The sequence below is a fragment of the Peromyscus maniculatus genome, chromosome 8 (genome assembly GCF_049852395.1).
Source record: "Peromyscus maniculatus bairdii isolate BWxNUB_F1_BW_parent chromosome 8, HU_Pman_BW_mat_3.1, whole genome shotgun sequence".
Taxonomy (NCBI): domain Eukaryota; kingdom Metazoa; phylum Chordata; class Mammalia; order Rodentia; family Cricetidae; genus Peromyscus; species Peromyscus maniculatus.
Window position 1 is genome coordinate 33,601,179 of NC_134859.1, and position 12,297 is coordinate 33,613,475.

At 40.4% G+C, this 12,297-nt stretch overlaps 1 protein-coding gene across 1 annotated transcript; it reads left to right on the forward strand.

The window, feature by feature from the left end:
* The first annotated feature begins 9,879 nt into the window (after positions 1-9,879).
* Positions 9,880-10,815, forward strand: LOC102912052 (olfactory receptor 2Y1-like). Its single transcript, XM_006987107.3, has one exon. The coding sequence runs from the start codon at positions 9,880-9,882 to the stop codon at positions 10,813-10,815; it is 936 nt and encodes a 311-aa protein (XP_006987169.3).
* The last annotated feature ends 1,482 nt before the right edge of the window (positions 10,816-12,297 follow it).

Sequence of the window (12,297 nt, forward strand, 5' to 3'; positions counted from 1 at the left end):
AAAAACAGCACTTAAGAAGGAGCAGCAGAAAGCTTGTAAGAGCCAAAGGACAGAGACATCTGCTGCAAAATTGTAACTTTTATGTATGACATACATGCCTATGTATACCTAGGTAAACTCAACAGTATCGTCACCTAAACAAGACCTGAAAAATGACACTACCAATTGACATGCCAATGTGGATGGGAGAAATCTCACAAGGCCCTATCCCTACATGAAGAGCTACAGGCTGAAAGTGGAAAAACCAGTGTTCTCCAGGGACAAGCCTCCTGATAGGTGATCCAATCCCAAATGACCATCTCTAAACATATATACATATAAGAAATACTAAATGAACTCATCAGGTTGTGTTTATAAATTTATATGTAGATATACATATTTGTATATGTAATGATAATAATTAAAGAATAAAAGGTCACAAATGCAAGAAGGAGTGGGAGAAATGTGTATGGAGCTGGAGAGAGGAGATGGAGAGGGGAAATCAGGTGAATACAGTACTCATATGAAATTATGAAAAAAACTTAAAACTGTACCCATTTGAAAACAAACTAAAGATAGATCTGTCATATGACCTAACTATACCACTTCTGGGTATTTATTCAAAAGACTTCAAGTCAACTTAACATAGAGATCTGTTCTATCAATGTTTATTGCAGCATTAAGCATCATAGCTAAGTCATGGAACCAATCTATGTTTCCATCAACTAAGAAATGGATCAAGAAATACAATGTATATACAAATATAATTTGACAGAAATAAAAGAAATCAGAGTCATATCCTTTGGGGGGAAATAGATGCAACTTAAAATCATTATGCAAAGCAAAATAAGCCAGATTCAGAAAGACAAATTCAATATTCCCCCCCCATATATAGACTCCAGATTTAAAATTACATGTTTGTGTGTGTGTACATGTGTGTGTAATTCACAAAACTAGAAAGAACAGCATAAAAAGGGGGGATGTCTTAATCATACTGATTAGTTTTCCTGTCAACTTAACACAAACTAGAGTAATCTGCAAAGAGAGACCCTCATTTGAGAAGATGCCTCTATTAGAGTGTCTGTAGGCAAGCCTGTGGGTATTTTTTTAGTTAATGATTGATATGGGAGGTCAAGCCCACTGTAGGTGGTATCACCCCTGGACTGGTGGTCCTATGTTGTACAAGAAAGCAAGCTGAGCAAGCTAAGAGTAGCAAGCCAGTAAGCAACATTTCTCTATGGCCTCTGCATCAGTTCCTGCCTCCAGGTTCCTGCCTTGAGTTCCTGCCCTGAATTCTCTGAATGATGGACTGTAAGCAATAAAATCAAATAAACCTTTCCTCCCCAAGTTGATTTGGGCTGTGACCTTTATCACAGAAACAGAAAGCAAACTAGGATATTAATGGAGGAGGTAAATGGGTACATGTAATCAGGAAACAGAAAGTGGCACTAACTGGAGAAACTGAACCAACTAGGGGAAATGGGGATTGAAAAGGGGCAATAGAGAAGGATAAAATAAGAGCAAAGAATAACGGGCATATGTATGAAGATCTAGCGATGAAACTTATTACTTTGTATTCTAATCTTAAAAGTCAATCAATATGAATAAAACTCAAAAGCAAGAGAAGGGAAGGAAAGAAATGACCACATCCTAACTCACATAAAGGAAATAAGTATCAGTTGGATCAATAGAACAACTATCCAGGCATCATATGAAAACTCCAGCGAAGGAGAACAGCTGTAGTTTGGTGAAAATGTCAGGCTTCAAATGCAGCATAGAATTTGATCTACTTGGCAAAAGGCTAGTAAGGGTCCAAGCAGGCAGGCAAGAGAAGGAATCCTGGGCTGCAGAATCCCACGACCAAGTTAGAAGCTGTCCTGGGAATACACACTAGGTCACTCAGGTTTGACAGAGCTAGGGGAATAGAGAGTATTGAGAGCTGCAAGGCAGTTCTTGGAGAGCTAGGCAAGTTCATTATAATTGCCACAGTGGGCCTTAGGTCTCCAAGGTCATCTTTCATAAGCCACTCATTCTCCATTGCTTTAAAAGAGTGCTTCTGAAGGACTGGAGATATAATTCAGTGCTACAGTATTTACTTTAATATGCAGAAGACCCTGGGTTCAAAGCCTAGGAAGGCACCTGAATTCCCTCAGGGCAGAATTGATGTGTACATCAGCTTTAGTTTCAGGAGCAGGTTTGATAACACACGTTACTTCTTGGTTTCAAAGGGTCAGGGTGAGGGGCATACTCTCATTCTAGGTTAGGAGTCTCAGTACTGTCCACTACATATGCTATCATGACTTTTAAGGGAGAGGAGCCATGACCTGAGCCCTCTGCAGAATCAAAGAGGGGAGTGTCTTTCAGACATCACAAGGTACCACCGGTCGCCAGTGGGCCTCACCTCTCCTTTGAAGCCAGTAGACTGGACAGAGATAAAGGTTTTGTCCTTGAACTTCAGGTAAGTGGGGATTGGGTGAGATACTCACAATCACACTTTAAAAAGAAGTATTGCACCAAGCAATCAACTCTAGTCTCCACTGTGTTGGACCATTAGTTTGGGAGCAAATAACATTAAAGGAATAGAAAAATATTTTATCTCTCATGAACTCTTATATTCTCTCTCACCTAACCACTCTGCTCTGTTATATATCAGGTCTAGAAAATTCTTGTCTGAATCTCTTCCTCTGCAATTGCATAAAATTAGTGAAATAAGTTTTAAAACATAAGCAGTCAGGCTCTTATATACACAGTAACTTGCAGGCATCACTGAGGACCAAAGAACAGAAGTTCAGTCAGTTATAGAAACAAACCAAGAATTACTTGGAGGGGCATACACAGGAGGTACCTACCCATCATGGATGGAGACCGTGTTCTGTGTGCAGCTCATGAAAAGCAGCAATCTCTTCAATTCACTCTTGGAAGCTCAACTAAACTTACTACAAACCATCTGTGGTTTGGGGAATGTATACTGAATATTTAGGATAGAGTATTCTTGGATATTTGACTGGAGAGCCTTACAAATTTCCTGAGAAGCTTGTGGGATGAAAATGTGATAGTGTGCAGTGTCTATCATGAAAGGGATGGGGACCAATCAGAATATACGTGGGTCTGCACAAGAGCAGGGTGGAGAGCATCAATAGGATCATGCTTTGGTGCCTATTTGGTTTTCACAGTGACATTAATGTCCTAACACCAACAGGACAGTCACATGTGAAGGCCTAATGAGACAAATCGAAAGCAGATTCAAGCCTAACAATACACAGTCAAAGAAGGTGATTAGGGATGAGTTAGTAGAACCTTTTCCTTTGTTAAAAAATAAACTTAAATTGTATGGCTTGAATGTAGTTCCATTATAACCTGACAAGATCATCAAAACAGTGGCCTGAGCTGAAGGATTTAATTCTACACACTGTTAGAAATAAATAATAATAAACCAAGGGTTTATTATTTATAAAGATCATTCATAGACATAGAGACACATACAGAAAGATGAATACAGATAAAAGCTAGTCTTTATAATAAATAAAACCAAATATGGAAATCTCGAAAAGCTGTGCACCAAGGATATTAGAAAAAGACTTCAATATTTAGTGTATTTTTAACATTAGAAAAGTAAAGATCAGGGCAAGGTGAGAGGTCACGAACCATCTAACATCAGAGCAGGGTGATAGGTCACAAACCAGCTAACACAAACCTTCACCTAATCAGAAGTATTTTTACAAATTCTGCAGGCCATTCAGAATGAGTGTGACGATCTGAGTGTCAGGAGCAGGGCTCCCTTTCCAGGCAGCCTAGTTTTAGAACCTTCGTTTCTTTTTCAGTTCTTTCTCCTTGGGCAGCCACAGTCTCCCTTCCTGTAAATCCACCCCCGTGTTTGAGTGTTGGCTTTAGGAGAGCAAAGCAAGGTTCTCATCTCTAACCTAGGACAGGTCTCTGAACACAGAGACCAGTCCACATTCATCTATATAGATTCTCTTTTCCAGTCTAAAGCCTCATTAGGAAGTTTACAGATGACTGATCAATTCTATTGTCCTCTGAATCTACACACACACACACACACACACACACACACACACACACACACAATGGTGTGATCCAAGTGTATAGCCAGGAACTTGTTATTAGTCTGTACTCTTTTTGACCTCTGCAGACTCTTGGTGTTTCTCTAGTTTTTATAAATTTCTAAATTTGTCCATATATGATGATGGCTGGAAATAAAGTGTGTGTCGTTAGGAGCCAGGATGCCAACCGCAGCCCATCTCATGCTTTCCCTGAGACAAAAAGTTTCACTGACAGGGCCAGGTGTAGTGGCACACACCTTTAATGCCAGCACTGGAAAGCCAGAGGCAGGCAGATCTCCAAGTTCAAGACAAGCTTGGTCTACATGGCAAGTTCCAGGACACCCAGGAGATACACAGTGAGACAGTTTTGTCAACAGGAAAGGACCCAGAGAATGTGTACACCATAAATATTTTCCTCAGTGTTTGCAAGTTGATCGTTTGGAAGGAGTTGGTCTATGTACACCCTAATGAGCCACACACACAGCTTTCAGCCACATGCATTGGACTCCCAAAAGGACTCCATGCTGACCAACTCCAGAAGCAGTGTGATGGGGGTCAAAACTTACGTGGGTCCTGAGATGAAGGAATAGAAATAATGTGTGGGACATACCAAAGGCCTGGTTATGATCCATGAAAAAAGTGAGATGCAATTGTTCTTAAACAATGAAAATAATTCCCAGGGAAATTTTCTTTTCATGATTAATAAATATAGGCATGAGTTAAGCCCTAGTATTGACCACAAAAAAGAGGGAAGAAAAGAATCTATACTAACTATAGGGCAAGAATTAGCAAGACGCGCTAGCCGGAGAAACTGGTTCCTAAGTAACAGATCCAAGGGCAGTGTAAGAACTGCAAGATGAGCCAGGCTGTGGTGGCACATGCCTTTAATTCCAGCACTTGGGAGGCAAAGGCATGTGGATCTCTGTAAGTTTGAGGCCAGCCTGGTCTACAGAGTGATTTCCAGGACAGCCAGAATTGTTACACAGAGAAATTCTGTCTGGGAAAAAAAAAAAAAAGAATTGCAAGATGAGCAGTGTCAAACACAGGGAGACTCTGGTCTCAGTGTTCCAGGTAAGTATTGATGTTGGGGTTCTGCTACAATCTCCACAGAGCTTTGACAACTAGAAAACAGAACACATCCCTCCAAGCCACAGATTCATAAAGGGGTACACAGAAGACAAAGTCTTATTTAGGCAAGAAAATGAGTCACTTGATGGGACAGAGAAAGAAAACACCTTGACTTTGAGGTTGCATAGTCTGGGGCTGTGTCTTTGCACACCATATTCCTGAGTAAAAGACTAACCCCCCGCCCCAGGAAGCAGGACAATGTCTTTGCCCCACTAAACAAGACTGAACCGACTTCGAGGCTTCATGCCTCTCTAAGGACCTGTCCAACAGCGCTGTAGGATGCTGCTGCAGGCTCACCAAGTTCACCCTTCAGCGCTCTTCTGTGCCAGCTATTATTCTAGGCAGAGAGTAAAGCTAATTCTGTGCCAGACAGGGCACCCACCCTAGACATCCGATGTTAGTCACGGGGTTGTGTTTTTCCAGAAATGGGTGCATGGAACATGCTGGAGCAAAGAAATAGGAAGATTCCCCATAAAGAAGGAAATAGAGGCTAGAGATACAGAGAAAAGTCTATGGGTAAAGAAATAAGACAAGGGACTCATTAAACAAATGTAGTGGGAATCTGGTAGAGTCATTGTATCTAGGGTAAACATTAGAATGTAACAGTTGTTTCTCACTGTGTCTAGGGTAACAGTTGAATGTTTTAGTGTTTGTTGAAGGTATCAAGACCTTGAAGAAATCATAGTAGAGAACAGTGACTGTTTTCTATGATTTATAGAGTCCTTTTTCTGAGGAAGTTTTCCATCCGTTGCTGACTTTTGTCACAAGCCTATCTATCCAGCACACTTGGAGCATCTTGAGTTATTGGTACTGAAAACATTACACAAGAAGAACTAAGGCTGTGGGCTGTGATGATTTCCTTCAGAGAACAGAGAGAACAGATCCAAGGGGCTTTGGTGTGGGGGACTTGTTCTACTCCAAACACAACCTTTGTTACACTCAATAAATACGCTTCTGGATGGAGGTTCGAGGTTCAGTTCACAGAAACTGTTCCTGCCTGCTGTCAGAGAGCCTAAAACTACATTCTGGGGTGACTCTCCTCCTTTGACTGCCCACACAACACACAACACCTGACAAGCACACTCTTACAGAGAATGATTGTCAGGTCTCATTGTAAACTGGAGAGGCCAGGTCTTCTCTTAGGAGTGTTGCCCTGTTTAACTTTGAACTTAGCTGTATTCACTTGGGAAGGCACTGTTGACATACATTGAGTCTCAGGTCACTACATCTTCACATCTATGTCTTCTAACTTCTTAGTAAATGGCTCTCAGGGTTGCGAGCTTCTTCTCACCTCCATTCTACATTTGTCCAACTGAGGTTGTGAATCAAAGTTCAGTTTTCTCTGATTCTATTTTATCTTCTATTACCTATTTTGATGACTATTGGAATCTAGTTTTATCAAGGTCAAATTATTTTGGATTATAATTCTAACATACATATGTCACATAATGAGAAGTCTAATATTTTCTACAGTAAATATAGCATTTCTATATGTGATTTTTAAAGTTATTAATGAAACTAAAGAGCATGGATGGCTAAATTGTTGTGCTACCAACTGAGATATATTATAGACTTGTTAGTTCTCCCTTGAGAATACTCCTGTGTTCCTGAGATATTTATATGTACCGTGTATTTTACTAAAATATGAAAGGCATCCATTAATTCATTCATTTAACAACATTGGTGCTTTTTATTTGGTATTGTTTTCTTGTTCTTGTTGTTACATTTAGGGGAACAGAGTCTCACTATGTTGCCCAGGCTGACCTTAACACCATGATCTTCCTACCTCAGCCTTCAGAATGCTACGATTACAAAGCTGTGCCACTATACAAGGCTGTGTCAAAAACCTTTAACTCCAATCAAAAACTTATCAAATTCTGGGTGTGGTAGTAGATGCTTTTAATAGCAGCATGGAGGAGGCAGAGGCAGGTGGCTCTTTGTGAGTTTAAAGACAGCCTGGTCTAGAGAGTTCTAGACCAACCAGGGCTACATAATGAAACCCTGTCTCAAAAAAAAAAGAAGAAAGAAAAGAAGAAGAATTTTATCAAATACTTACTTATTTGTTTTGCACCTAAATATTTAACACAGAAGCAAACATTCAGAACAAGTGACAGATGAGTGACAACTGATCTGCGAATGCACAAGATCTGGCACTTTCCTATGAGAGGGCATTAAAAAAGAAGCTTTGATAATCTGATTTGAGGTATATAATATATATATATATATATATGTATGTATAATGATTTACCTTATAGTTGACAGTTTGTCTTTTTCATGAGGGAAGAATCAAAATATCTTGCTGAAATCGTCTATTCAGCTCTGGTGTGTTTGTGCTCATCTTCCAGTTCAGTAAATTTATCCCAAAGCAGCATGAGTCAGAGTGGCAAAACCTATTCACAGTAAGCATAGATAGAAATCTCTTTATCCATGCTTGGCTTAGTATAGTGGGTAGGTAGCCTGGGCATACTTTTTTACTGTGTTTTGAGACAGGGTCTTTTTCCTAGTTAGATTCGGCTATCAAATTGGCACAACCCAGATTTATTTGCGGGAGTTTTATTTGGAGGAGTTTCCAGATCAGATTGGCTTGTGGTCATGTCTTCAAGGATTGTCTTGATTAATGTTTGGCGTGGGAGAACACAGTCTACTGTGGGCAGCACCATCCCTAGGCAGATGGGCCTTAGCTGTATAAGAAAGGTAGCTGAGAAAAACTAGAGGGAGCAAGATGCTAAGTAGTTTTCCTCTGAGGTTTGCTTCGAGCACCTGGCTTGAGATCCTACCCTTCTCTTAATAATGAATAGGAACCTGTAAAATGAGCTAAACCCTTTCCTCCCCAAGTTGTTTTTGGTCAGTGTTTTATCACAGCAACAGAAAACAAGTCAATAGTCTTATATAGCTCTGGGCGGCCTTGAATTCACCATGCAGACAAAGATAATCTTGAATTCCTGGTCCACCAACCTCTACCTCCTAAGCACTCAGGACAGTGAGAAGAATAACTTTTTATGTCTACCTGACTTTCATTATTTATCTATGATTATTGTAGCTCTCAGTTCTCTCTTGTTGCTTTGTATGTTAATTTTTTAATTTTGCTAGTTTTTAAAATACCATTTTAAGACTTTGCCTTAGAGTTGACAATAAACATTCACAATTAACCCTCTACTTTCACAAAGTCATATTCTACTGCAGGGGTAATATAAATATCTTATACTAACAAATTACCCTCCTTGCATCATTATTGTTTATCAAGCTATAGTTACAGAACACATATTTGTTATGATAATTTCAAAATATTGTCTGATATAGGAAGAGAGAACCAAATGGTCAGACTTTCATAAATTTGGTCTGTTTCACCCTCTGCCTCAAACTACTGAGTCTTTCTCAGAGGCAAAGAAAAATTAGAAAATAGAACACCAAATTTTTTTTACTTTCTTTTCATTTATTCAATGTGTCTTTCATATCATGCATGTTGATCCCATTTATTTCCCTGTCCCTTCGCATCCACCCTCTGCTCCTGCAACCCACCCACCCCTCCAAAAAAAAATTTAAGAGAAAAAAAGGAAAAAAGAGGGAAAGGGAAAATATTAATAATCTCGTCACGGAAGCTGCAGTGTGACACAGTGAGTCACACCATGAACCCCTTTGTCCACATATCTTTACTTGCAAGTGTCCATCGCAAAGAGTCATTAGTCTGACTTGCAGCCTCTGGTTCCTACTACACCGCTGATTCTGGGCCCTCACTGAGACTCTTCTTGGATATCCTGTTGTTACCCTGAGAACACCAAATATTAATGCTTCATCTTCCACATTAAATTTTGGAAATAAGTCCCACATTACTATTTTTAGATCACAATATTAATGCCATGAGGACGGCACTACATCATCGTTACGTGCAAAGAAGGAAACACCATTTCCAGAGGACTGAGTGGCCATTCTAACATCAGAGAACAAACAGGCAGCAGGAATGGGATTCAAGAAAGGGTCACAACTCTATTAATCCAGTTATCTGCATGTTAGAGAACAGCTGAATTAAGAAAGACTTGGTAGCATGCACAAGAGCTGTACAGGGTCAAGGTTGGCAATATTCCAGCAGGGAGGGGAGAAGAGTTCACGGCACTACTCCTAGCTGAGGAAGGAGCAACTAACAACTGATGACTACTGGGGAGGAAGACACAGTTTTCACTAAGGGTATGGCCTCATGCCAGGCCATGGTGGTTCACACCCTAATCCCAGCACTCAGGAGGCAGGCAGATCTCTGAGTCCCAGGCCAGCCTGGTCTACAGAGTGAATGTCAGGACAGCCATGGCTACACAGAGAAACCTTGTCTTGAAAAAAAAAAGTGGGGAGGGTGTATGGCCTCTAGGTCATCCATGCTCCAGTATTTAGCCCCATAGCCATGAACACATGGGCATCACAAATTCAACACAATGGGTTATTTCTTTTAAAGAGATATGAAGTTAGAAAATGGTGGAGGAAAGGGTAAATTTACAAGGAGTTAGGGGTAGGAGTGGAAAAAAATATGATCAAAATATTTCATATGCTTGTATGAAATTCTCTAAGAATTAATAAGCATATTTATATAGGAAGGAAGGTCCAACAGAAATTAAAAGATATTAATATCCATAAAACCTGCAGTTTTTGAGGCATATAAGGAATAGTAATTCATATACTTCATAAGAAACATTGAGCTATCTTCAATTTGTGTAGGTGGAAGACTATGGGAAGTTTGAACACCAGTTCAGAAGAGGGCTTCATTTTGGTGGGCTTCTCAGACTGGCCTCACCTAGAACCTATCTTCTTTGCCTCCATTTCTATTATCTACTCTCTGACTCTCTTTGGCAACACCCTGATCATCATCCTGTCACAACTGGACCTTCACCTACACACACCCATGTACTACTTTCTCAGCCACCTCTCCTTCCTGGACCTCTGCTACACTGCCAGCACTGTGCCCCAGCTTCTGGTCAACCTCTCTGGACTTGACAGGACCATCAGCTTTGGAAGGTGTGTTGCCCAACTCTTCATAATGCTCTCGCTGGGAGGAATTGAATGTGTGCTTTTGGTGACAATGGCTATAGACCGCTATGCCGCTGTGTGTCGCCCACTCCACTACACAACCATTATGCACCCCCTTCTCTGCAGGGCATTGGTTGTATTCTCCTGGGTGGGAGGACTCGTGAACTCTCTGATCCAGACAAGCCTCGTGATGGCCATGCCCCTCTGTGGACACCAACTGAACCACTTCTTCTGTGAGCTGCCTGTTCTCCTGAAGTTGGCCTGTGAGGACACAGGAGGAACAGAGGCCAACTTGTTTGTGGCCCGGGTCATTATCTTAGTCTGTCCTTTAGTGCTAATTCTAGGCTCCTATGCCCACATTGCCAAGGCAGTCCTGAACATCAAGTCAATGGCAGGTCGCAGAAAGGCTTTTGGGACATGTACATCTCACCTCATTGTGGTTGCCATGTTTTTTGGCTCAGGCATCTCCACATATCTGCAACCTGTCCACAAGTATTCTGAAGGTGAGGGAAAGTTTGTTGCCCTTTTTTATACTATCATCACCCCCATGTTCAACCCTCTGATTTATACCCTCAGGAACAAAGACATGAAGGGGGCTCTGTGGAAGGTACTGGGGAGAGGCACAGATTCCAGGTAGAAGAGGAAACAAGAGTCAGTAATATATACAACATTAAGCGGGTGCAAAAGTGTTTGGTGTGTACCATTGGAATACATTATTCATACATGCGATTATATAAAACATCATTTTAATTGTAATTTCTCACTTTTTTTGCTAATGTCATTACCTGTTTATTTTATATTACTTTGGAAATAATGTTGAACAAATTCAAGCAATTTTCTTAGTGGTGTGTCCCAGCTTAGAGTCAGCGTAGGTGGCCAAGACACTGCCTTCATCATGCTATCCCAACTCATCAGAGTTGGAGGCTTCGTTTTCTAGAATAGGATAGCATAGTAATCACAAGCCTTTGCCTTGGTATTCAAGGTTGGGTGGTGAAACCTAACACTGGGATGATCCTAATGGTTTCCACACCCAGGTTAGTGTTTGTACAAAGAGTGCTTGAATTAAGTCAAAAGGAGACCTGTTGCTCTGATACCACCTTTCTGTGCTGGCCATTGTCACCTGTGGCTGATTATAGTGGACTGGGCCATGGGTCTACCTCAGCAGCATACAGCTCATGCCAGGTTGTCCACTGGTCTTATCTAGACCTGCAATGGTCTCAGTGGGCCAGAATCTGTGTAGTCTTTTTGGTGTTTGTGGCCCTGGGTGTTGCATATATCCAGAGCCTTATCTCACTATAGTGAGTCTACCTAGATCCTGGAGAATGACTTGCTTCTCACCACAAACCACTGATTGTAAATGAGGTGTTTACTGTGATCCAGAGAGGACTGTAGCATGAAAAAACCTCTTGGAACTCACTCATGTTTGCTGAACAACACACCAGCTGAAGTCTACAGATATCTCTAGGCTTATATCACCTTCCATTTCTGATACAGTGACACACACCACGAGTGTGCATGTGACTAACCTGGCCTTAGCCTGCCATCTAGTGCTGAAAAAGCAAAAGTAACTAGAAGCCCAGAGAACACACAAAGAAGTCTGCTGTCTTCTCACCCTAGCCTTTTTTAAAATGCAGCAGAAGTACAAACAGTTGCACTACACCAAACCCTTACAACACTTGTAGAAATCAGTATACATTAGATTAGACAGAAATATCTTTTAGTCTTTTGATTTCTTTTCCTTTAGTTTGAAAAACTGTATAATACTTAATTGACTATTGTCATATTTTTGTATATGATAGTATAGCTTTAACTTATTTTACTACATCAATGTTTTGGGTTTTTAAGATAAACAAAAACGTCACTTAGAAGCCATGAACTATTTTATTTTGTTTGATTGTCGAAATTCTTTGTTTTGAAAATGATCATTTTGGTTCACTTGGTATATACATGTCAAGAAATTTATATTAAGTTAGCTGTGATGTATCAGTAACTGCTGGTTATTACCCTTTTTTGACAATTATAATATTTTATTTATTTATTTTTATTTTTATTTTTATTTTTTTTGTTTTTTCAAGACAGTTTCTCTGTGTAGTTTTGGAGCCTTTCCTGGAACTTGCTC